The following is a 27,710-nucleotide window of genomic DNA, read 5'->3' as shown; positions in this document are numbered from 1 at the left end:
TAGTCTAGGATAAGATGTTACACGCACACAGCTTTTCCTGTAGTGTCAGTCATGCAATTGTTGTCAACGATAATCTCCTCTGTAGATGTTTTTCCAAGAATAGCAACTTATGGTATCATGTTGGGTTTGTTTTTTAGGATTCACCAAAATGCAGATTCGTTGTTTAGCACATCTAGCGGCTTCACCAACTACCGAGGCCTTCTCAACCTGTGTCTCATCCTGTTGGTGAGTGTACATGGTGTTGGTGGTAGGGGAGAATAGAGTGAGCGGGGCTGGGGGTGAGAGAGTATATCTAGCAGCTTCAACTACCAGGGCATTCTCAAACTGGGTTTGAGTGTTTTTTGTAATTTTTTTTCTTTCATAATAATAAAGTGGGGCATCGCCTTCATCATATCAGGAACTAATTGTGGATATGTTTATTAGATCATTGGGTGATTGTAGGGGTTCTTTTGAATCAGGGATAAAAAGTCCTGTAATTAAGACACTTTCCCTTCTTTTCAAGGTTCTCTCAAATGCAAGACTGTTCCTTGAGAATATAATGAAGTAAGTAAATACCTATTTAACTCTATTGTAGACAAGTCGTTATTAGCATGACTAAAGGTAGGTATATTCCATGAATTAGATATCCTTGTGTTAAAGGTTTTGGTTCTGACATTACTTTTTTGGTTCAATCCTTCTTGATATCAGATTAGAATAGTTTTGCATATTGTATAGAGAATAATTATGCAAATTATGAATTTGTCTTATAAGGTAGAGAAATGTATAAAATTTTGAAAATAATTCTTATGAGGATATTAAGGAAAAGTTGATCACTGAAAAGAATTCAAATGATCAAGCAGAGAGAGATGCCCTTTTAAAAAGAAAACATGATAGATTAGCATGTATGCATGATGTTGTAAACTTGACAGTGCTTTTTGCCAGGAGTCATTGCACTGGACTGAAAAGTATATGTACCTGTATTTTGTGTTTCAGGTATGGTATATTAATAGACCCAATCAGCTGGCTACACTTGTTCATCAAGGATCCTTACAACTGGCCTAATATCATAGTTCTGCTATGTGAGTGGAACATGTTTATTATCTGCAAACATATTTTGACGATTGGATTGTCGTCATGGTCATGAAGATCCTGAATAAAATTGTGTTGATGTTTTGTTCTTAACTGCTTTACTGTTGTTTCAAACTGCACAAACAGAAAATTATTGACACACTGATTTTTTTGCAAGTGAACTTACCCAGACATGTACAGAAAGGCAATATAAGCTAATGATGCAATCATTCAATTATGCTTATCCTGTCCATCAAATCAACCCTCACCTCCTTAGTGTGCATGGTTTAGTGGTAAGAGCATCTCATCAGATCTGATTTAGGGGTTCATTCCAGTGGTGTTATAATACAAAAAAAAATGTTTAAAGATCTCATTTGCTTTACCTTGTCTATAAGTCTACATTAAGGGCATGAAACATGGCAAGGATTGTCTGGATGTTTATACTATGGGTGGGATATCATACAGCTATACAGGCAGTTTAATGGTAAATGAAACAGTAAACCCAATTCGAACTCATGACATGAGAGACTGTAAGGTAGCCCAGTGGTTAAAGCATTTGATTGTGACACCGAGGACCTGGGTTCAATTTCCCTCGTCGATACAATGTGTGAAACCCATTTCTGGTGTTCCCACCATCATATTGCTGGAATATTGCTTAAAGCAGCATAAAACTAAACTCACTTGCACTGTCCTGACAGGAAATCAAATTAGTTTGACCCCTTGTTTTAGTACGAACATGAAGGTGCATCTCTACTTGACACATACCTATAGAACATGTTATCAACTGCTATACAAATGACTGAAAATTCACAACGCATGACTTTACTTCTGATAATTCAGTTGATCATAATGTTTAAACATGTCCTTGTCTGTTTCAGCAACTAATGTGTTCATCCTGTTTGCTTTTGCCATTGAAAAACTTCATGCCAGGGTAAGTTACCATGGTTATGATGACATTCATTGTATTAAACAAGACTGTTTAGTCTATATGTCTCCTGACATGATTTGACAAAAATTTACCTGATCACTTTCTTCATTAAGATCAGGTGAAATAAATAAGAAATACATACACATTTAGATCATCATTTAAATCAGATTACGGGTACTGGGTTGTTCTTTTCCCATGTCTATTTTGTTCAGTTATGTTAAGATTTATTACCGTCCTGGGACACAATTTCAGATTGCCAGTAGCCTTTAAACCAAATAACTCTTGTGTCCAAGAGGGATTGATTTATAGGTAACTGGATAAATTGGGACTTGCTGATAAGAGTAAGAAGGCCACAAGTGCCGTTCCATCCTAGGTATTAGTCATAAAAAATGGAGACAGACCACACAGCTGACTTCTTGTTTTCTTTGTGTAATGTGGCATGTAAATGTTCAGGTCTTGACCAGACTGTCCAGTGACTGACATTATGACTATGAGCATCTAAGCGATTGGGATATGAAGTACGTGTCAAACATGTCAGCGAGTCTGACCACCTGATGCTGTTAGTCCCCTTTTACAACAAGATTGGGTTGCTGAAGACAAGTTCTTATCCGGATCTTCACATGTTAAATGGCTGGTGGAACAGTTCCAGCTTGCACCTCAGGTTCAACTCAGCACAGCACCTACAAGTCATGAAACAGTTGTTCCAACAGCCATATTTCATTCCTTGCTGTGAAGTATAGAACAGAACAATGTTACACCATACTTTCTGGAATAATTTTTCTGTGATGGATCATAAAATGTCAGATTTCAAATAGTGGTTGGTTCAGAGGTTTCAGGACCATGTGTCTCATTTAGGTTTTGGGGCAGTTATCCCCATTTCGAGATATTTAATCATTCATTGTTCTCATTTGAACCAAACAGACTGCAGGTTCAAAGTGTTAATACACTTAAGATCAGGAAGTTCGTGATAACAGGTGAGATTGATGCAGCTATAAAATGTTTCTTTTTTATATGAAAGCAGTAACACCTTAGCATAAGAAGAAAATAGCATTCAATCACTGTTTCTGTGCTACCACACCTTGACTGAAAAACACAGATTAATGTCCGAGCAGGTACTAATCCAGGAAAGCCTTACCGTGGCTTGGATTTGGGGGGATTATCTAAAGCAGTGATTAATATGGGCGTAGAGTACAACCACATATTTTTGTTAGGTGTTGTGAAAGCATTAAAATGTTTTCTAATGTAGGCTGCTTGTGTCGTAGTGACATCAGCAGTGATCAGCAAATCCTTTCATCTGGAAATTTTTCTAATGCCGCAGTGTTATGCATGGGGTCTGAAGAGGATTTGCAAATACACAGGTCACTTAAACCTAAGTGAACCTAATATATGACATAATGTAGGTCAAGGAACAGCTGATACTCAATCCAAGGCCTACTACGCATATCAGTCATTAAATATGGGAGTATTGGGGTAGCCCAGTGGTTAAAACATTCACTCGTCATGCTGAACACCTGGGTTCGATTTCCCACTTGTGAAGTCATTTCTGGTGTTCCCTGCTGTCACATTGCTAGAATATTGCTAAATGCAGTATGTAACTATACTGGACAAAATAAGTTAGGGATATTGGTATTTTTATAACTGATATTTTATCAGTATGTCAATGAACAATTACATCATTATTCATAATTTCAAAATTTTCGAGCATCCCTAACTGTTTTTTGTACAGTATATACTTGGGAACTCGTTAAAAATGAACCAAAATCATTTTAAGGCATGTTTCTTTACTGGTTGTGATTTGCTTTTTCATGCCAGTCAGCTGTATTTCATCTTATTAACAGTATGACATCAGCTAGCAGAGCTTGCCTCTTGATCTTTTTATTGCTGATTAAAGTTGCCAGTAATTTGACTGAATGTCAAGTTAGCTTTTGCAGTGACATGTTGTCTGTTGTCCATCATGCGTAGTCCCACAAATAATGATGTGTACTTAAAGGTTCAAATCTAGTTTTCAATAAATTTAGGTCATTTGTATTTACTTGTGGAGCTTAACATATTCACTTTGGTGCATTATTTGAAATGTCTGGTTTGAACTTTATACCCTACTCCAAGGTGAAACTCTTCTGCCTATTACTAGACATTTTTCTTCCAAATGAAATGTAATTTGGTATTTTAACTTTGGACCATTTTACCTGCAATTTTTACTTTCAGCTGGACATGATATATCCTGTTATTAGGATATTTTATTATGACACTTATTTTATTAGTTAAAATAACATCCATGCTTAGATCATCACATTTTAAATGTCCTGTTGGACTGTATATCCAAGCAAGCTTTGTGACATGCCACTATTTTTTACAAATACAAGGACACTTAGATGTGGAAAAGCATTATGTCAAGTGATAACAAGAAGCATTGTATTACAGGTTTCAGACATTAATTAACATTTGTCGTTATCACATGGATAACTGTAAAACATCTCCCAAAGATAGGACTGACAACTTTAGTTCTAAAACAAAGCTTACTATGTCGGCATTATGAGGGACTTATTGTTGTTGTGCAAGTGAAAACTGCATTGCAAAAACTTGTGATGTCTGACAACCTGAAAGCACCAATAGGACTAAATATGAAACAAGTTTCTGTCAGTTATGTTGAATTACAAGAGACTAGATTACTAAGGGATACTATTTTTCATATTTACTAGCCAGAAAGAAAAAAGTATTTAAAAACTACTAAGCTGGTAGTTGCTTTGAGTAAACAGACCAGTCTGGGACACTTATCAATGAATAATATCTGGGGTGCTTTGTAGGAAGTGGCACTTGATTACGTTGTTATTACATGGGTATCTGGTTATAGATGGCTGGGTGTACCTGTCTCTGTGTCTGAACAGGGATACTTGACTTTCAGCTGAAGTGTCTTGTTACTGGAAGACTCAGTATTAGATAATGTTACAATGAGTACATAAACTGATTAGACAGTCTCCTCTTGCCCTTAACATACAACCCTGGACCAGTGCTCAGATCATCGACCACTTGTTCATTTGCCGCAGCAGATATTAACTTTGCTACTTCATGGTAAAGCAGTTATGTGCTTCAAAGTATTATGAATGGACTGAGAAACAAACCATGTTTGTCAAGATGCATAGCATGTACCAGTTTGATTTCCCAACTGGGTACAATGGGTGAGGCCCTTTTTTATTGAACCCCACCATAATATTGCTGGACTGTTGATAAAAGCAATGCAAAACTAAACTCACTCACTTATAAATAAGGCTGTGATATACAGGTTTATTTATCATTCCCAAAACAATGTGTGGGAAATTTTGTCTTTGATCAATGAACCTTTCCTGAAGATATCCTGTATCCTGTACAGATACCGTATCCTGTCCAGTAGGCTGGAGGTAGACCAGTGTTATCCCAACTGACCTGCCTTGATAACACAAGTTGTCTGACCTGTGCAGCTTGGCATGTTGACACTGTGCCTGGGACAAGACACGTTGTACACATGGTGGAGGTGTGTCACCAAACTCTTGTTTATCGTCAGTGGTTCACTCATCATGCTGCAAGCAATTGACAGCACCGTGTCAATCTGCACTTGGCGGGTGATCGTGTTTAGTACAGTGCACCAAGTTACTGAAGGTCACTGCGACACACTCAGACATGCATGTTCTACGGACAACAAAATTTGCTGATTTGGCATGAAAATATATTTCCTCTTTCATTGTGTCATGCCCTGAAATCTGGAAATGCAAAGTAGTGTCTGTTAATTTAAGAAATAGATGAGTATTTTAGGAGCTGAATAGTATTTTATAATTAGAAGAGTATTTCATCGGTTTTTGTTCACTCTTAGCTAGACTAAGGCTTAGTCTCCAAGTATATATAACTTTGATAGGAACAAATACACCCATGTAAATTGAAAAGGAGGCACAGTGAGTTGGGAGATTAACGGAATTTAGTCTTGCATCATTTAGGGCTTTAGCACTGCAGATAGGGCAAGGCATTAGGGAAAATAAGACAGTTTAAGGACTGTAAGAGAGACATCAGGATTTTTAGTGTCCTACTCATCTGCAGGACATAATTCACTTGTTACTTGAAGCCTGAAACCTATAGGTTTCACCAAATGAAAATGTCTGAAAGCTGCATCATTTCAGGCAATCTTCACCTGTCAAATGGAAGTCCAAATGCCCGTAAAGGTCCGGGTTAGAATATGCCTTCAGCAACCCATGTTTGCCACAAAAGGCTACTATGCTTGTCATAAGAGGTGACTGATGGGATCAGGTGGTCAGGCTCGCTGACATGTATGACACGTCATTGGTTCCCAGTTGTGCAAATTGATGCTTATGCTGTTGATCACTGGATTGTATGGGCCGATTATTTACAGACAGCCTCCATATAGCTGGAATATTGATATAACTGAACTTACTCACTTTGTATAATGAACAGTGTGTTTTTGTAATTCATTTAGAGTGATGAGTGAGTATGGTGAAAAACCCCTCTGCGAAAATGATAGGCAGACTAGAGATCACAACTTTTGTGAAAAACTGGTTCACGTTCTCAACATGTGATTCGTATGCTATCGACCACTAGTTTATGTGGCCAGATATAAGTAGATGAAGCTTAAGTAGCATTAGCTGGACATACAGCAATATACACTCTCATTCTTTATATCGGATCTTAATGTCCCATTCTCCTGTCCCTTCAGAGGGACAAATATACAGTATATGTATTTGCAAATAATGTTTTCGTTGCGACTTCACCGAGCAGTATTGGAGAGTGGCGAGGTGTGTGATGATGTAAGGTCATGTTTGTGCATGGATCATAATAACACTATCTTGGGTGGTGGGCATGAGCTGAGCACTTTGTAGGAGTATGTCAAGGTCAAGGTCACATCACAGGGCTATCTATGTAGCCTAGCCACTTGTTGACAACAAATGGATTTTAAAGTTTGCAGAAGTAGAAAGACACATTGATATCAGTGACTGGAAAAGTAAATTGGTTAATGATGACACGTTTGCATATCTTTAGGCAAATAAACAGCTTATCTGTTGGTCTGTAGTCACTGTCAGACCATATTGTCTGTGTTGGCTTATCAGTCTAGACAATATCACAGTATTTGTTTGATAAGATCACCAGACATGAGTTGAATCAGCTGATTTCCTCAACGACATCTAGCTTACAAGTGACTGTACAAGTAAAACTCGCATTGCATAACAGTCTCAATGACCTACTTGAATGTCCTGGATAGATTCTCATAGAGGTGGTCCATTGACACATGGACACGTGCTTGGTAGTAGTGACTGTACATATATAACTGAGCAAAAATAGCCACGTATAAGTGAATCTAACTCATGTGCCTTATTGTTGGGCTAGTGTACATGCAACATTGATAGCCACGTAGGTTATTTTCAAGCCAATAAGGGGTTAGGTGTATCATAAGGAGAGAAAGCTGATATGCCTTCATTGTGTATTACTGTATATGACCGTAGCTAAGAGTAAGCAGCTAATTTTGCTGGTATTGATATGAAACTATCCCTGGCATCTCTGTCTGAATCACAACTCATAAATAATTTGAACACCCCTCAAATATTTTAGGATCTTCCCCTGCAAGTTGTAACTATTTTCTACTTTTCATACTTTGTTATAACATCTTCTCTTTAGAAACCACAGGCTTCTGAAGTTGATAGTTTGTTCCCAACAGTAAAGAGACGCTAATTTGTTCACAAGTTTTTTTAACCATGAACAACAAGGGAAAATTGGGGTTTTTTTTATATGTATAGTCATCAGTCAGTCATTATTGGGGTGGTAGTGGAGCATAGTGGAGTAGCCTGCTGGAATGCTGCTAGAAGTGACATAAAATAAAACAAAATTCACTCACTCACTCACTCAAAAAGTGTTTGGATTCAGGGGTGAAGTTGTCAGTCTGAAAATGAGAACTTTAACATGTTTGTTTCTTCTTATATTGATATTGTATTTTGTTCAATTTATTAGATTTTACTCTTATCAGTTTGCAGTAATGTAACAACATTAGAAAACACCATATTGTCTGTTAAGGCAAGGTTTTGAGGCTTTATGTAAAGTAAATATAAGTGTTGTGCAGAAACATTGAGGAAATGTACCTGCAAATTTCACATTGGTAATACGGTATTTGCCTTAGTATTTTTGGATGCAATGTATGAATTTGCCAACAGCTACTTTTTGTGAAGTGAAGAAATTAATATTTTCAACTGCTGACTGTGTATTTGGATGTGCATGTATGAAACATTGCTTCTTATGTTAATGCAGTCCTTTACAAGTTGGTTATTTTCACATGGCATAGTGGATCATGAGTGTCCCAAGAGTGTTTCACAAGGTGATACTTCCTGGACATAAACATGTTTTGTCTGTTCAAGTTGTTTGAAATAACATTTTTATATCTGTTTCAGGACATTTTGTCCGAGAGGGTTGGTACAGTATTCAAAAGTCTCAACATCATCCTGCTCTTGGTGTACCCAGCAACGGTTGTGTACATTTTGCATACAAGCCCAGGTGAGTACACAGTCAGGAGGTGTTATATTTGACACAGTCAGATGGGTTATCTGTTGGTCATAGACAGGGTCTTCAGGTTGCCACCGTCAGATGGGTTATCTGTTGGTCATAGACAGGATCTTCTTGTTGCCACTGTCAGATGGGTTATCCATTGGTCATAGACAGGATCTTCTTGTTGCCACTGTCAGATGGGTTATCCATTGGTCATAGACAGGATCTTCAGGTTGCCACTGTCAGATGGGTTATCTGTTGGTCATAGACAGGATCTTCAGGTTGCCACCGTCAGATGGGTTATCTGTTGGTCATAGACAGGGTCTTCAGGTTGCCACTGTCAGATGGGTTTTCTGTTGGTCATAGACAGGGTCTTCTTGTTGCCACTGTCAGATGGGTTATCCATTGGTCATAGACAGGATCTTCAGGTTGCCACTGTCAGATGGGTTTTCTGTTGGCCATAGACAGGGTCTTCTTGTTGCCACAGTCAGATGGGTTATCCATTGGTCATAGACAGGGTCTTCTTGTTGCCACTGTCAGATGGGTTATCCATTGGTCATAGACAGGGTCTTCAGGTTGCCACCGTCAGATGGATTTTCTGTTGGTCTTAGACAGGGTCTTCAGGTTGCCACCGTCAGATGGGTTTTCTGTTGGTCATAGACAGGGTCTTCTTGTTGCCACTGTCAGATGGGTTATCCATTGGTCATAGACAGGATCTTCAGGTTGCCACTGTCAGATGGGTTTTCTGTTGGCCATAGACAGGGTCTTCTTGTTGCCACAGTCAGATGGGTTATCCATTGGTCATAGACAGGGTCTTCTTGTTGCCACTGTCAGATGGGTTATCCATTGGTCATAGACAGGGTCTTCAGGTTGCCACCGTCAGATGGATTTTCTGTTGGTCTTAGACAGGGTCTTCAGGTTGCCAACGTCAGATGGGTTTTTGTTGATCATAGACAGGGTATTCTAGTTGACACAGTCAGAGGGGTTTTCCTGTCATTTTTTCATCCTCTGGGTTGTTTAGTTATTTTTGGTGGGGGGTGGGGAGGGGGGCAATGTGGTCATCATATTGTAGCCTAGTGGTTAAAGCATTCACTTGTCCTGCAGAGGACCCATGTTCAGTTCTCCACATGGGTACAATGTGTAAAGGAATCTCACTGTCACCGTCAGTGTTTGGGGAATGATTGTTGTCCTTGAACCGTTGATGAAAACAATTGAAGTGTATTATTTCAAAAAGGTTGGTTTCATGAAAAGATCTTAAAGAACAATGACATTGCGGTTGCAGAATTTATGTGGAATTATTCTGGGTATACAGGTCAATGTACATACTCCTGTTAGAACAAGCTGGCAGGTCAGCCACATTGTTGTATCTGAGTTGTACGAACTGATGCTCATGATCTCAACCACTAGTTCAGGTTTCTAAGACCCATGAAGATCTTGGTTGGAATTGATCTTCAGAGACGACAAACGGAATCAGGTTGTCAGGCCCTCTGACTTGGTTGACACACATCATCATGTCCCAGTTATATAGATCAGTGCTGATGCTGTTTATCACTGGATTAGACTCACGGATGCACAGACTGCTGCCATAGAGCTGGAATATTGCTGATTGCGATGGAAAACTAAACTCACTCACTCACCCAGGTTTCTAATGACAGGTTGATAATGAATTCGTGTTCCTTAGTATGGCATCAGACAATAACCCGAATATACATATGAAGTATGTTTCTGAATCCTCGTGCTATCACTTGCTCTCTCGCTCGCTCTATTTTCTCTCTCTCTCTCTCCCTCTCTCTCTCCGTCACTCACTCTTGAACAAACAATTATATATAGTGTCTGTTTGTTACAGTTTTCTCAGTAAACACATTGGGATGTGTGACTATAACATTTTTGAAGCTGATTTCTTATCACTGCGTGAACCGCTGGTGTCGAGAATCACTCAAGGCACAGCCACGGAAGACCGCACGTAGCAAGACCCTCACATCCGAGGAAGAAGGTTGGTGCAAATATATTCAGTGTAAGAGCAGACAGTGAATAGCATTTAGAATCCTTTCTTTAGTACTGCACTGCATGTAACTATAGAATAATTTTTATGCTCCCACATATAGGGTTACCCACCATGACCATCTGTTCATATCAAACAGGGAATGTACTCTATTGCCTCCTCCTCAAAAACTACTGTATGGAATTCAACAAACTTACACATGGGCTTTCTTGGGACTCTAATGGTGTTCATCTCATATTTTGTTTCTGTATTATATTGGGTTTTTTTTTTCAGTTGTAATGCTGTTTGAACCTAGATAAATTTTGTTGAATTTCTCTCTCTAAGTTGTGTTACAGGGGAGCTGTGCGTTGTCCACTTCTCCTCAAAAACTCCTGTATGAAATTCATTTAGATTACACATGTGCTTTATAGGAACTCTAAAGGTGTGCAACTGCCAGTTTGATTTTGTGTTTTATTTATTTTTCGAATTTTAAATCTGTTTGAACTTACATTAATTTTGTTTTATTTTTCTCTGAATATAGTGTTATAGGGTATGAATTCTATCTTCTTCTCCACAAGAGCAGCTCAACAGAATTGATTGAACTCCTACATGTGTTTCATTGAGACTGTCAAACCTTGTTCATCCAATTTCTTAATTTTGTCACTTGTGCAAATGTTTGAACTTAGTTGAATTTGGTTCTATTCATCCTGTTTGTTCCATCCAACAGGGAGTGTACATTATTCACTTATCTTCACAAACCACTGCAGGGGTTAAAAAATCCATCGCCTGACGCCTGAGACAAGTCAGTTTTCACTTTGGGCATATATAATCAAATAATGACACCTAACTTGTCTGTGAGCTGCTAGATAATTTTGGCTTACAGTTTCAAACTGCAAATAAACTTGGATTTCATTTCATGTTTGCTTAAAATAAAGTTATTAAATTTCACAATGAAAATAAAGTAGAGTTATCTTTCTTTACTGTTTATCACGTCTCAATATATAGTCCACCAAACATAAACATCAAATACCATGTTGACGCATGGTTATGTCATAATAATCAGGATAAGTGGAAAATTACTGCTAGACACATACTAGATGATCCGGCGCACTAAACGCATTTGTGACAAGAGAGGCGGTACAACGAATTGGGCGAGTACACTTGGCTGCTACAGGTAGCTTGACGATTATGCACGTGCAATACATGCTAACCGTGACATGAAATCAACAGCGCTACTGATTAAAACCTGTCTCGCTACTGTTTTCCACCGTCTCAATTTTGTTAAACAGAACCGGTTATATAAATTTCCAAGACATGTATTCCCGGTCGATCACCAGCGGAATTATGGACGAAAATCAGCCTGTACAGAGAAATAGGAACAAAATTATGGGATAAAAATATTTCCCCCTTGCTACACTGATTTAGCCACCACCATTCATTAACAGATAACTTTTAACATATTAAAAAGTTAAATGAAACACAATTAACTATATGTAGTTATTATCTATTTAATATTTAGCAGACGAAAAGTCAACTTTACCCATTAAAACAACACCACATATTCCTTCGAATGATAAGACAGCAATTTCAGGCATAAGATACTGATATTCCACGCTAACCTTTAGTTAAGACGAAGAAAAATAGATGATTGGGGCATTGACAAGCATTTTAGATATTCAACAATTTTGTTAAAAAAAACCCAGGAAAATGTCATTTGCTTCGTGAAATGGATCGGTGGTCCTAAACATATTTGCTCAGTCTATTGTGTTGATTCAATTCGTTGGGATTGTACCTGTTCCCAAATTGAGTGTGCTATAACAATTCATGCGTGAGACGCACGGGGAAAATTAACTTCTCGATATTTATCAGGCAACCTGTCTCCCTCTTGTTTCAAGTGGATCGTTCTGTGGGGCGTTCCCAAGTATGCAAATTGGGGTCATTTGTCAGGCCGTGGATCATCTTATATGTGTTTACCAGTAGTCAGGACAAGTTACTTTGTTAAGGCACTTGCCCTGTGCCAAGTGGCTTTTTAAAAAAAAATTTGAACCCCTGCTCTGCACAAAATTCAGCTTACATATGTCTGTTATAGAGACTATAAAGGTGTGCATCTCATGATTTGGTTTTGTATTTTATAGTCTTTTGTATGTTTAGAGATATTTGAACTTAATTGAATTTTGTAGAATTTCTCTCTCATGATAGTGTTACATTACAGTGGGGTTAGTTTTGTGATAGTTGTTTTTTACTTTCATATTTCAGCTGCGAAGCAAGCCAAAATGGTAGCTGCCAATGAGCGGCTAATTGGGAAACAAGTTAGCTACCCAGATAACCTAAATCTCAAGGGTAGGTAGTGATCAGCCACAGTCACTGACCAAACTGTTGTCAGTGTTTCAACACTCCTTTGATAAACTTAGACTGGGTATGTTAGATACTGTCACCCTGGAAAACAGCATTGGTATTGTATTAATGAGTAAACTTACAACATACCTGGGCATTTTTGTTACATTATGGCCAGTGAAACAAGAATATAGAAAGCAAGAACTTGGAGTCATACATCTTGTTGTCTTTTCTAAACAGAATTTGAGACATATTTATATCTTGAATTCAACAACATCATTCAGATAAATATTAAACCAGCTGTTCTAGGCATCTGTGCAGTTTACCTGTGAAAGAATGCTATTCATGATGAAGCATATCAGACTGGTCTAGATAACAGTGACAAGAATAATGAATTAAATATCAGAGAAGTAACTTTAAGCAAAATTGCAAAACAAGTCGACAAGAAATCAGTGTTTCACATCACTAGTAACTTAAACACATTCATGCATGGATTAGCACAAGAACAGTTTTCTGAACATAATTCAGAGGCTGGCAATGAAAAAAGACTTAAGGTTATATGTGTAAATTTAAACTATTTTTCATTGTAGTAGTTCATAAAAGATACTGTTGACCCAAGTTTCTAGTTTAGGAAAGGCAGTGGTAGGTACTTGCAGACAGTAAGGTGTGATTCATGTAGATGAAAATGTAATAATGATATTGTTCCTCATTACAATATTTGGATTATATCAACTTCAGATATGTACTACTTCATGTTGGCTCCCACTCTGTGTTATGAGCTCAACTTCCCACGATCAGCTCGCATCCGCAAGAGGTTCCTCTTGAAGAGAATTATTGAAATAGTAAGTGAAATGTTCCGTTTCTTATTGCTACTGTGAAATGTGTTTGCCAGGTCTTAAGGTTAGTGTGTTAGGATAGTGGTACTAGTGTCCCCTCATCATACTAAAGATTTGGGTTTGTTCCTCACTTGGGTACAATGTATGAAGCCCATTCCTGGTGTCCCCATCATGATATTGCAGGAATATTGATAAAAGTGACGTAAAATCATATGCACTCACTCCCAGATCTAAATAGTCAATGTTTTCTAGATTTTAATCATCATTGTTTCCTTGATGTCAGCAGATCTATATTCATAATGTGAATGTTGGCTGTTTTTGTGAAATACCATGTCCTCAATCATTATTTGGCATATGAAAAGGTTACACAGTTTTGATTTGTGACAAAGTCATTAACCATGTTAACAGATACGTCTATTCTCAAACTATGAAACTATAGGTGTTCATGTACTGAAATTGTGAGTATAAAGACCTTGATGGAATATAAGAGCCTTTCAAATGTAACTGTCCAGAATTTTATTACAGTGTCACACTGAGATAGATTACTGTGTGTTCTTTTTTTATTTCTGCGTACCGTTTGTTGTTCATGGCTGTGTTGAAACTGTCATTTGGAATTCCTGGCAAGACTACATCTGGCATTGATTGTGATGCTTTGTGTTGCTTGTCCCTTTCAACAAATATTCTATATTATGACCAGAAATTATTGAGAATTTAAAGATTGTAAATTTAAGTAATTTTTTTAAAATTCATTGCTCACATGTTAAATGTGAATATTAGCAGAACATAACTATATTCAAAGACAAGTGAACAGTTAATATTTTGTCAAGTCACCATGGGCAGCAATGCCAGCTTCAATGTGGTGGGGCACACTACTGATCATAAAAGTTAGAAAGATGTAGTCCATGCTGTCCCAATATAAGACAATCTCTTCTTTCATTTCAGCAATAATTGTCAGATTTTTGTTGTTGACATTTTCCTTCATAAGTCTCCAAGCATTTTTGGGGGGATGAAGGTCAGGGTTATAGCTTGGCCAATCTAACAATGTCATATTTTGGGTCGGAAACCAGGCCTGTGAATGCTCTGAACAATGTTTTGAGTCATTGTCCTGCTGGAAAGTCCAAAAAATTTCCATAGAAGATGTGAGCAGTGGACGTATATGTCCCTCAGAAATATCTGTGTACCACTCACTGTTCACATTCCCTTCAAATACACAAAGGAGCGTTGCTCCTAACACAAATTGTGGTGTAAGCACCAGTTAAACCTTTGCTCCTTTTGTTCAGGTTTCTTGATCGGTGATGGACTTCCTTGACTTTTCTGCCAACCTGCTGCATGCAGCTGTTCTAATTGTCTCCTTACAGACAGCCACAGTTCCTCTATCATTCATATCCAACCTTAAGTTTTCTAATTTCTTCTGTTTGTTTTTAGAAACAAGAATACCAAGCTGCCTCCTGTCACCAACAGTCAATTTCCAAAGCCATATCCATTTGCAGTATCTTTCAAAACACAATAGTGGACAAAGGGATGCCTGTTCTACTGAAAATCACTGCAGCTGATCTTATGTCCTTTTTTTGATACCCTAAAATCAACTTCTCTTCTCTAAATCATCCATTGTGAGGATCACTGAAAATTTCATCTGCAAGCAAGTAAACAAAGGGGATAACTCTTCAGAAACTAATGAAAAAGGATTAACAGAGTTGTGTGTCTTGAATGAAAACAAAAACTTGATAGCTGATCAAGATTGTTTATACTAGAAATCCAAATATTCCTAAAATTCTCAATATTTTCTGGTCATAATATATGTGTTGTTTCTTTCACCTAACTAGGACTGTTGCACTGTATGTTGTTTTACCTGGATTGGAGTTTGAGGCTTTGTGTTATTATATCTCTTGGTATGGACTATGAAAATGTTCATTGTTTGTTTCAGTTGTTTCTATGGCAACTGATGCTGGGCCTTATTCAACAGGTGAGAGATGTTACCATGGAAACTAGTTTGTTAATAGCACACTTTTTGCCTACCTAGACACATAATGTACAAAACCAAATAGAGCATCTGCGTGTTTTAAAATCCCAAGAAAGTCAACTGCAAAAAAATATGGCCTTCTGTTCTGGGAATGATGACTTTATGATTTGTGTGTCATTATTACAAATAAAGGTATTCCACAAAGGAAGGTCACAATGGCACCTCAAGACCTGACCAGTGTGTTTTCATGTTTCAATATGCAGAAAGCATAGAAATAAAAGATTTTTGCCTTTGAAGCACAACACTTTTATGTTGGTAATATTCAGATTTATTTTACCATTAATTTGCAAGCATAAAAAAAATTATCAGTCTGACTATATTTTCTTAAGTTGAGGTATGTCTGGTTGACATTTCAGTGGGTGATCCCAACACTGAACAATGCCATGCAGCCTCTCGACCAGATGAATCTTTTCAAGGTGCTGGAGCGCCTCCTGAAACTAGCTGTAAGTGCAATATTTTCTTGTCGGGTAATAATGCTGTTTTGCTCATTATGTATGTTATTCCTGGTTATGCAAGCAAAGCATCATATATATTTTCATGTTTCAAGGATAAGTTTAAGACGGATTCAGAATAATATAGAAATATGCAAAGCAGATGTAGGCTGCAATTAACCTGGTCCTGGCAACCACCAGAAAAAGTTAATCATAGGAGTGACAAATGTGCAAAACACAACAATCACATTGACAGTCACACTATTTCCTCAGACATCACACCTACATTAGAATGCAGGCAGACACAGACAAGTTTAATAAAAAATCAAGTATGCTGCATCACAATGTGTTGGGTAGGCTTAATTCTTGGACAATGCAGGGTATGAGCCCTGCTCTGTAGGCGTCAGAAAATACACAGGATGGAAACCCATGTGCAGCAGACGGCACCATTAACACAGGAAGTAGAATGTGAACAATGCTGTTTCAATTGTTTCAACAGGCTCCCTTTGTCAACACCAAATATGGCTAGAACAACTGATTCTTGGGTTTGATATGAATGTCGTGACAAGAGAAACGTGCAGAGTTACCTGCTGTAGCCTGTACGCCCTTGTAGTGTGAAATTATTTATAACCACTCTAGGTGCCGAACCACTTCATCTGGCTCATCTTCTTCTACTGGTTTTTCCACTCCTTCCTCAATGCACTGGCGGAGATTCTCCGCTTTGGGGACCGTGTCTTCTACCATGACTGGTGGTGAGTACTGTCCGTCTAGAGATTTGGTGAGCTGGGCTCATTGCTTAGTTTTTCTTTTAAAACATGATCTGCGGGAAATGTCACTTTGTTAAATTCTAATCCATTACTGTTGTGCAGGTAGAGCTTCAAGTGAGAACACCGTGCCATATTTTAGGAGTCTATTTCAAAACTAAGCTGTCATGCTGTGAAACATTAGATTAAGATAATTGGGAAGACCAGTCCTATTTAGAGATAGTTCATCTGGTAACTGATTTAGGAATATCAGAATCATTTCTGTGTACAATTAAAGGAAATATGGTTAAAGATAAGATGGTACTGCTTTATGAAGAAAATAAGTATTCCCATCCTGCTTATGCCAAACTATTAAACTTATGTTTCACCTGTCAGAAAATTACGGTCATGTAAAAATATAACAGTTATGTTTAATTTTCACTTTTCAAAAGAAGGTAACTTGTTTGAGGAAAAAAATGCCTGTTTTCCAAAAGTAAAGGTATACAGTAAAAGATAATTTCAGTAATGTTTTTGGTTTTAAACTGAAAAATACTAAATGAAATTATGATAATTTTTTTCTTAAAGATTTCCTATTAGACAGCCTGTATTGGCCAAATATACTGCATGGTGCTTAACTTTTTATTCTAAGTATATATACCAAATGTCTTTCATGAAGGTACTCTGCTAGAGCAGATCTGTTATCAAAAGGCTGACTACTGTTGCTTTCAGTTACCATGTTTACTTGGTAACATGGTCATCTTGGTTTTTTTGACTGTGTTCCAGGAATGCTGAGACCGTGTCTGACTTCTGGAAGAACTGGAATATTCCTGTCCACAGATGGGCCAGTAGGTGAGTGTTCAGGCCATGTCCTCTCCCATTCTGGCACTCTGTTATTGTTGTGTCCCACGGTAAACTGCAAGATTACCAATACAGTTTCACACAGTATTTACACAATTGTCCTACATCATCTTGTTCTGTCCTCCTCTCCTCCCTTGCATAAATCTTTCCCGTCAGTTGTCCAGTTCACCAGATGACAGGTCCAGCAATCCATAGGGCCAAGGCCTTGGAACCACTCCCCACATGGGGTACATTATGTGATGCCCATATCTGGTGAATCTTATAATGATATTGCTGGAATATTGCTAAAAGAACACACAACAATACTCGCTCACTCCAGCAATCCGCACACAACAGTTAGTTTGATGGGATTATCTTTTTAACAATTGAATTCTACATCCTTTTCTACTGTGGTGTTGCTGTGTTGCAGACACCTGTACAAGCCCATGTTAAGGCAAGGCTTCTCCAAATTCACAAGCTCTGTGGTTGTCTTCTTCGTGTCTGCATTTTTCCATGAGGTAAGAAACAATTTAGTGCTGACCTTGCACAAAACAATCATAGACTTTGTCTCTGATGCTTGAGTAAGGGAGATACAGATATGTCTGGTGTTCAATACTGATAAACGTTAATGTTTTCATATGAGTTTATGGTACACAGAAGTCCAAGTTTCTGTGTTTCAGTGTCGCTCTTGTCAGTTCTGTATAATAAGATGCTGTGCTGACCCATGACTAAACTCATTTCTATGAAGCGAGATGCATCCTGGGAAGAATCGCCCAGCTCTGGCATAGCTGACTGTGACATCACAACCCAAGGGTGTTCACACTGTCAATCACTGGTTTATTTGGTTTGGGGATGTAGCTGTTGTGTTTACAAGACACCCTAACTATATTCACTCACTTGTCATTAACACTGGTGTCAGTGCTGAAACAATTATAATTAATGTTACTTTTCCAGTATTTATTGAGCATACCACTGCGGATGTTCAAGGTATGGGCTTTCACCGCCATGTTGGGGCAGGTAAGTTGATGTCATATTTACATTGTATTCTGAACAGCAAAAGAAATGCTTTTGTCAGGTTATTAAATTAAAGACATAAACATGAATCCTTTCTTTTATGACATTTCATTTTTTCAAAACTTGAGTTACTTTTGCTGTTCAGTATACTTTGTGCCACCTCATGTTGTAATACCTGGAGATTTAGCTATTTGCATTTCATTGTACCATTTCATCAATCGAAAGCTGCCAATTGTAAAGCATGAGTCACTGTTAAATGTTAGTGAGTTTAGTTTAGTTTTATGCTGCACTTGGTGCAGAATCAATTTTGTCATGCACGGCATGTGCCCTTGCCTATATCTGCTCACCCTTTCACAAACCAAATGGGTTTGCTCATTGCTGTGCATTGCCTACTTCTCATAAACTGTTCTCTTTGCTGGTTCCACTTATCCTTGTTTGCCAGTAGGCATCTGAGACTTTGGGGTTCAGATCCCACATAGATGTCTGTATTAATGCACCCATACCCATGGCTTTCATCAGTATGGTTGATATCCATGATCTAAATTAAACCCAACTCACTCACTCAACCACCCACAGAGGAGATAGTGGTTGCTGTGGTGAGTCACTATTTGCTGGGCAGAGTTGTGTGCCTTGGACATGCCGAAATATGATGGTGTTTCGAATCACAGATTGTATACAGCACCATACCGTTGCTTGTGGTAAATACAAGATGCTTGCATCACTTCAAGCTTTTCTCTCACAGAAAGCTTATACTCCATGATATGCCTGCCTCGCTGAAGACCCATGTTCAATTCCCCTTCTGGGTACAGTGTGTGAAGGCTATGTTTTGGTGTCCCCTGATGCGATATTGCCAGAATATTACTAAACTTACTCATTCACTCACTTTCTTTTCCCTCAAAGATACCCCTGGCTCTGATGACTGGCAAGTACATGGACGGCAAGACTGGGAATATCATTGTGTGGTTGTCGCTCATCCTCGGTCAGCCTGTTGCCATCCTCGCATACGTTCATGACTACTATATAATCAACTTCGGCACTCTGACGAACCAGACCATCACTATTGGTTGAGGCATCAACATGACAGTTTCAGATTTATAACATTTTGTAAATAGTCATAACTGCATTGTAGCCAAATGGATCACAGAGATGTTTGTGCTCATTACTGCTGACTTGTCTCATGACCCTGTGTCAGTATTATAGTTTGTATGGTTGATTTGATTGGTTGACAGGGTGATTGAATTCCAGTATTTTACTGAGTGAAGTTGATCAGAAGAATGTATACTGAAACACTTTGAAAACACATTGTCAATTTTTGGCAATACAGTAAACTATGTGCGTATTTTTTCTAAAGAGCATCAACTATCTGTGTGTACAACAAACTAAGATTTGTGGTTCCTGTCAGTTTTTTATAACCATAGTTAGAAAAATGGCCACAAGAATCAACATTAGATGTGCTGAGTACTTTGGAATGAAATATTCAAACATTCAGGTTAGATTCTCATTTGGCGTGTTTGTAGACAAACTTCAGCACACAGACGCATCTTTTCACAAAGTGACACAAAATGATAATTGTGCATTTTCAAGTTGTTTCAGTTTATTTTACAAACAAAAATAGCACTAATGACATGTATTAATATCAGTGGACACTAATGTGATAACTTCAAAGATTTTACAATTAATGTAGAGCAACAGTAATAGAATGCTCATTAATTGATCACCGAAAAATAAAACAAATGTTAAAGTGAATTGTGGCCCATCACAAAGACTTAATAATGATATATGTAAATCATTTTGAAAGAGATTCTCAGTAAATTTGCATGAATAGTGTGAACCTAAGAGAAGAGATTGATAAGTAGATTTTTCAAGGTACCATGGAAAAGATTGAAGAGAACAGTTATTTAGGAAGAATAGGTAGAGAGATCTGTGATCACACACATCGGGTTTTAAGGTGGAGAATTTTGATGGATGCAGGTTAAGGGAGTTAATGGGAATTGTATGGATGCAGTTTTAGGAGATTAGTTGAATTTGTATGGTGCAGTTTTAGGGAGATAATAGAACTTGTATGGTTTTTAGGAAATTAACAGAATTTGTATGGATGCAATTTTAAGGAGTTCATGGAATGTGCATGGATGCAGATTTATATGATTGTATGACAGTAGCATTTTTTGATTTTGGAAGGGCATTAAATGATGACACACACGCACCTTCTCCACCATACCCCTCCAACCCCCCAGAGTGCCAGTAGCTGCATGGTAAAAATGTATACTTTTAGTCCATGTTTGAGAAGTTATTGGCAGTTGTGAATAGTTTCTTAGGTTCTCCTTACATACATTCCTAGGATATAGAAATATAGTGTGTTATATATTTCTATACACATTCAAAACAGTCTGTGTCTGCAATTGTATTTTGTGATGAGGATTAATTCAGTGCAATAATTACCTCACTCTACACTAGATTTGAACCAATTCCAAGACTTAAGTAACATTTTCAAGCAATATTAAGGCTGTTTCAATGTCCATCTCAATACATACTCTAATATTGTAATGTTCAAATTCAAGTAAAGGCCACAGTATCTCTTTGTTGTAAATGGAAAATAGCAAGTCATTTATGATCACAAGGTTACAAGTCATATTGTGACAAAAATCCAGCTTTACTGTAGCAAAATAATTTTCAGTATTGCAGGATAAAAATAACATAATTGTACAGTTCAGCTAAGTTTATGCAAAAGATGACTGTCCATTAATTTTGTTTCATCCCCGTTATTTCTCATTAGTTAGATTTGCTGGAAGAAATGGCAGCCATGTTCAGACTAAGGGACATAACTCCTAGTACCATGTTAATGCCAAGGCTTTGAAATAATCAACATGAAAATGTTGATTATTTTCCTGGACAAAAGTTTTGTCTCGAAAGTAAGTTCCTTCATGGCTTAAAATGTCCATCAAATTGCCTGTGTTTTATTTTGGGCCCAGTAGATTTGATGCTTTTGGTATAGATGAACTACATTATTGTGATGAGTTAGAAACAAAGTCAGTGTAGCTGTGAGTCTCATCTTCAAAATATGACAGAGTCAGTTCTATGACAAAATTCATCACGATCTCATGGCAACGAATCTGTGAAGATTCATGTTGCCAGGCATGTCATACTTCCTGCAAGCACAAAGAAGTTCATAAGTTTGAGGCACCCTTAAATTTGATTTATACTATTTTCTACAAATTCATCATCTTATTTCCCGTATGATATAGATTTATAGTCATAATTTCCATAGTATCTCATTGATAATTGGTATTTTCTTAGGATCATACAGACCTTCTTACCTGGCATATTTTGTACAAGTTTGTGTAATTAAATACAATTGTATGCCCACATAGCAGACTTGTACGCCAATCGATTTATATTTGTCAAAAAATAGTTTCATTCCACACTGTAATTCAATATTTAGTATTAACCATCATTGAGAACGTCCTTGACTGAGTTTCCAATATTGTTTAACAATGCCATCATAATGCATAACCAAGTCATAACGATATATTCCGATTGCTTACGAATGGCAAAAGCATGGGTGGTGAAGCCACTGACAAACCCCCGCATTCGAAAATCCAAGTGTTATCCTTTGATCAAACGTTTATTGAGAAATACAGTTCCATCCTCAGAATAAGCAGGTCAAATGAAGGAGTCAAGTACATTGTGTATGTGTATTGTGCGTATGGGTGTGCAGATATTAATATTGTGCATTCAGGAGACATGCAGGGATGAGCCAGATTATATTCCTTATGAGATTGTACACCTTTACCTCAAAATACACTTTTTAGCTACCATGAATACACTTTGAAGGCAAGTGAGGTAGGCAGGTCTGGTCATATATCAGGCAAATTTGACTGTTTTCATAGGATATTGTCAATATTATTCGGTTTAAAGACATATTCTGCTCAATAATGAAAAAGGCGACCAATTGTTTGGGGATCAATCAAGTTTTTCAATCAAAAATGTATTCAAAGACATTCCAGTCATTACAATATATATGCTGTATTTCATATTTGGTCATCCACTAGGAGGGCTTACACGATGGGCTGCTCCCTCCTGTCAACTTCTTTGACAAAAGTCAAGATGAACACAAATTTTGATGGATTTTGAAACCTTCAGTCAGTGAAAAAGTTGGTAGTATTTGACTACGAGCTCTCAGACGTAACTGATTGTCTGTGAGGGACAAAAATTCTGACAAGACTTCCTAAAGTTAATTGTTGGCAATATTGAGAAATTCAGTTTGTATAATGATTATGGCTGCAATATTTACCACCTGTCAAACAAGATCTGAGAGGGTCTGAGAGGTTATTAATCCTTAAATGAAGGCAACGTTGTAAATGTGGGTCAGTAACAACATTGGTTAATCCTGTTTAGAAACGACAGTCATGTGCCATTATTTTCATTATTTGTGTAGCACATTTGCAGTGACTTTGCAGCAAGATTTGAGTGATTTGTCTTGTGTTTTTGAACAGTGTGTCTGAAAGAATTATTGCATTTTCAGTTTAGCAGTATACATATTAAATGTGCTTAAGACCTGAGCATTTTCTAGACACCTGTGACCTGGCTTGCCTAACCTGGACACATTGTGCCTGACCTTGATATTTGTGAACATAGAGTATAAGACACAAAATTTTCTGTGTTTGAAAGTATTGGCCACTTTGTATTTAACATTATTTTACTGATTAGCTACATTTTCAGTTATACAGTTCCAACTTTTGATGTGGATAACTGGTTTGGTATCATGCAAAGAAATATCGTTATTAATAGGGGAGCATTTCTTGGAGAGGTCAGGAAGGCTAGCTTATCTGGGAATAAATGTACCAACTTACGACTTTGTATTTAGATTGCTGTTCACTGTTCCTGTGTGTGTTGCAGTAGCCTAGTGTTTACAGCATTTGCTTATGCCTAAGTTCATGGTATGCTACATTGTGTGAAGTCATTGATCTTGCTGGAATACAGAAAGATAATGACTAACATCTCTACTCAGCAAGTTATTACATGTAGAAGCATTCTCAACACAATGTTAGTACAGTAAACAATATTAGCAGAAACTAAACAAACATACACATGAACTTGCACCACTTTTGCAGTAGAAAAGGATCATTGTTAAAGGCAGCAAAACTGATACACATAATCCTAGACAGGTTTTGTTGGAAACCATCCCAGCATTTTAAGGAGCTGCAGAAATTAAAATACAGTCAAACCCCATAATGTCAAACTCATTTGGACCAAGGGTAAAGTTTCACACATCTGTCAGTATAGAAATGACAAAGTACCAAGATGACCAAAGTGCTTACATCATCATTTTCCTACCTTATGTTACACATAGGAACAATACATCATAGATCTTCCTCTCAACTCAATGGCATGACGGTATCATATGTAGTCTTGTTTGTCTTCAAGATAATTGTTGCTTTTAGGTGCAGTAACGTGATCCAGTTATTTCCCTGGGATGACTGGGTCCTTTGCTGAATTGCTCTGTCTTACTAACCATACTGATTAAAAATTTTGTTCTTGCATCTAAAATGCAAAACCAGGGGTTTAAATATCCCATCGCCTGGGATAAGTCAGTTCTCATTTTGGGCTATCAAATAATGGTATCTTTATTGCCCGTGGGCTACTACATAATTTCTGCTTATAGTTTCATATCTGCTCAAAATGTAGATATAAAATTTCGCACATTTTTGCTATTTATCAGTTTTTGATAGTCCAGTCAAATACCATATTGATCTACTCTGTAATAATTTCATCATGATGATTATGTCATTAAATCAGGACAAGTGGCTTATAAATAAAACTGAACCCCTGTAAACCATAAACTAAACATCAGTTAAGATAATCCAAATCCATTTACCTCACTTCTCATTTTGTATTCACAAGGCAAGGATGTGACCACTGGCATGACATTGTGACAACAGCATGGCGCCATTGTTTGTTTAGATATTTAGAGTCGGTCTATGATCACACCAATGTTTTCAGTTGCATCAACCAACTTTGACAGTTCAAGACAAAAGGGTAATATTGTACTTATTAGGGCTATTGGGGACCCTAAAAGGAGTTCAGCACAACTGGGAATTCGACACATCTAGTGCGAGACATCAGGGTAAAAATGACAGATACAAGGAATCGGCAGGCACTGAGAGATGAGTTCAGCACAACCAAGCATTCGTTTGTCGCCATCGAGTTTGAGACATTGGGGTTCGACTGTATGTACATCACAGTGGAACAGATAAAATACACAAACGTTTCCATGTATATTCATGTTCTATTCATATGTCAGCTTGTTTTGATCATGTATTGTTATGACATGCTTACCTGTTTAAAGCATATTTACTTAATGTTATGATTTGCTCAAGCATCTCAAATCAACAGAAGTTTACTTCTTGAGTTATTTTTTTCAAGCAAATATATTCTTTTGACAACTATAACCCAAATCTGCATGTCTAGTCCTGGAACATTTGAAACAGCCAAAAGACCTTAACAGAGAAAAATTTGCCAAATGTCTTTCAAGGTTTCTTCAGATATGAACACTGTTTGCGTCCACATATTTTGTGAAGCTTCAGGGATGGCCATTCCCATGACAACAGCCAGAACCTGAGAGTCAATCTGGATGGGGAAATGAGAGGGACAGAATTGAGATGAACAAACTTTTGGGGGCTTGTATTTTGGTCACTATGTGATTGTTGATCAGGCCTAAAATGGCGCCAAATGCATGGAGAAAGAAAGAGATTGTATGCTGATTTCTTTGATTCTTCTTGTCAACAATCATTTTCAGCTTTCTTCTCCACTGAAATGTGGGCAGATAAGATGGCCTTTGTTCTTGTACAGTATCACTATAGAAGTTTAATTTTGTACCATGTTACAAACTAATTGATGCAAATAAAAAATAAAAACAGCACTTTTTATTTTTTGTACACAGGAAAACATAGGCATTATATGGAGTGATCATAATTCTACACTCCACAGGTGGACCATTAACTATTGAGTATCACTGAACTGAACAGGATGGAATAGACAGAATGACATTGAAGATGGGATATGAACCCTCAGAACATCTAAGGGATGTAACCATACTCTCAAGTTAAAAAAACAAAATACAAAAAACACTTGTGTGACAATCCATTCACAAGTTTATTCAGCATTTTATTGTCATTTTTCTTTTTGTACAAAAGTGACAATGATGTGATGGAAATGAGGAAATTTCAACATCCTTTGAAGTGGATTCTGAGCCGAGGATTTCAGGAATGACAGACTGATGGATCTAGCAAAGTAAGGGGAATTGTATGCCATGCTACAGATTCAGGATAAACAGACTTGAGAAATCATTACACACATACATGTATCCTGTATGCACTGATGGAACCCCATTTCAATATGCTTGAATTACCTCCCCTCATATAAGAGTGAGTGTGGTTTTATGCAACTTTAAGCAACATTCCAGCAAGTTCACACATCTGAAATGGGCTTCATGCCTTGTACCCATGTGTGACTTTATTATAAGAGCACACAGAAGTGTCTAAACTAAATTGACAATGGAGTATGTATTCGCTCTCATCCCGCTGTTCACAACTTACCCTATGAGTTCAAAACGTAACATGCACCAGCAGATACAACTGCCATCTTCAACATCCCTCCATTCATAAAATAATTCTTCCAATGCACAAAGCAAATGCTTTCAGTGATATCACTTTATGTAAGCAGACCAAATTTAACATATGGCGATGATTACAAAATATATTATGTGCACAAGGAGTGTCGGACCACCAATGTGTGGACAATCTGCTTTGAACCTATCATTACAGGATTCCCACATGTCTCAATGTAGTTCTGCATAAAGAATATTGTGTTGTCAAGAACGAGCGACACACTGGTGCCCCCACACAGTAGAATTTTTATGGTTCCTGCAGGCATGATAAGATAGATATTGCTGTGTAAAACTAAATGGTAAACCAGCAACATACAACAAAATGTGTGGATTCTTGTGATTTTACAAGAGAACAAATGATGAAACATTAACAAAAGTACATAACAAAGAGATGAGCTGAAACAACATGAGATTCAAACTAATCAAAGCCAAAAAGAGGAGGTGGTGCCTTGGCCTCACAGGGTGCCAGAACAACCACTATTTCATGGAATGAGACCTGGGTATCAGGAGGAAAAGGGCGTATCCATATGATGCACAAGTCAAACAGGAACCATGCAAACCAGGTGTCAATAGTGTGAACTTCTGAAATGGGCAAATACACCATCAATTCCAGGTATCCTCACCAGGTCATGTGACCTTGATGCATTGTGACACCTGACAAGGTTACAGTATCTCGCTCAGCAGGGTCAAAATGACATTTAATCAGGTCAAGATCACCTTTTCAGCCAGGTCAAGAAACCCACTCTGCTACATAATGACCCAATTGACCAGGTCATGATGACCCACAAAGCCGGTTCACAGGATGCCCTGTAATTTGTCACAAGGTCCTCTGATAAGCACATGCTTTGAAAATGGAGGACCTATACTGCTCCAGAATTTGCACAATGTAGCATGGTCCTAATCAATCCTCAACAGCTTGTAAACAAACTTTGTCCACATGTCAGTGTCTTACATGGAAAACAAATACAAGAATATCATCCTGACCCTGTTTTGATTGAGTTGTTCAGCAAGATGATGTTGAAGAATGCCACTGATTTACACTCAGTCCATAGTTCATGATACCTGGATGAATGTCACTGAGAAACAGTTGTCCAGACTGAACTAGTTGGTGATACAATGAAGCCTTTCACAAAATAACAAGCTCATCATCATCTGCTGTTGCTGCTGCTGAATCAGGTTTGAGTTTTTTAGCAACATTTGACTCTGCTTCCCCAAGTTCGTCAGCTTTTCGCTTTCGTTTCTGTTTAGTTGGTGTGTTGTCGATTTCTGCTTCATCCACAATCATCAGTTCATCGACAGAATCTGGAAATAACAGTCACACATAATTCAAATTTCTTAAAAGACAACAAAAAGATTTGCATTT

At 37.7% G+C, this 27,710-nt stretch overlaps 2 protein-coding genes across 3 annotated transcripts in view; one reads left to right on the top strand and one right to left on the bottom strand.

Annotated features, from left to right (window-relative positions):
• The window catches only part of LOC137259033 (diacylglycerol O-acyltransferase 1-like), a 37,371-nt gene extending 11,776 nt beyond the window's left edge, over positions 1-25,595 (top strand). For both annotated transcript variants that reach the window (XM_067796738.1, XM_067796737.1), the window contains exons 2-16: positions 138-225; positions 503-543; positions 973-1,058; positions 1,926-1,978; positions 8,392-8,494; positions 10,332-10,478; positions 12,723-12,806; positions 13,539-13,642; positions 15,561-15,599; positions 16,013-16,099; positions 16,727-16,839; positions 17,614-17,679; positions 18,098-18,185; positions 18,622-18,684; positions 19,582-25,595. In XM_067796738.1, coding sequence (XP_067652839.1) covers positions 138-225; positions 503-543; positions 973-1,058; positions 1,926-1,978; positions 8,392-8,494; positions 10,332-10,478; positions 12,723-12,806; positions 13,539-13,642; positions 15,561-15,599; positions 16,013-16,099; positions 16,727-16,839; positions 17,614-17,679; positions 18,098-18,185; positions 18,622-18,684; positions 19,582-19,749 — 1,330 coding nt within the window. In that variant the 3' untranslated portion in view covers positions 19,750-25,595. The remainder of the gene's footprint in view (positions 1-137; positions 226-502; positions 544-972; positions 1,059-1,925; positions 1,979-8,391; positions 8,495-10,331; positions 10,479-12,722; positions 12,807-13,538; positions 13,643-15,560; positions 15,600-16,012; positions 16,100-16,726; positions 16,840-17,613; positions 17,680-18,097; positions 18,186-18,621; positions 18,685-19,581) is intronic.
• Positions 25,596-25,814: 219 nt separating this feature from the next.
• Positions 25,815-27,710, bottom strand: part of LOC137259031 (SUMO-activating enzyme subunit 2-like) — a 30,083-nt gene continuing 28,187 nt past the window's right edge. Inside the window, exon 18 of the mRNA XM_067796736.1 lies at positions 25,815-27,649. Within this exon, the coding sequence (XP_067652837.1) occupies positions 27,474-27,649 (176 nt within the window). The 3' untranslated portion in view covers positions 25,815-27,473. The remainder of the gene's footprint in view (positions 27,650-27,710) is intronic.

Source organism: Haliotis asinina, chromosome 12 (genome assembly GCF_037392515.1).
Source record: "Haliotis asinina isolate JCU_RB_2024 chromosome 12, JCU_Hal_asi_v2, whole genome shotgun sequence".
Taxonomy (NCBI): domain Eukaryota; kingdom Metazoa; phylum Mollusca; class Gastropoda; order Lepetellida; family Haliotidae; genus Haliotis; species Haliotis asinina.
Note: the sequence above shows the minus strand (reverse complement) of the source record. Positions and strands in the feature narration are given on the sequence as shown.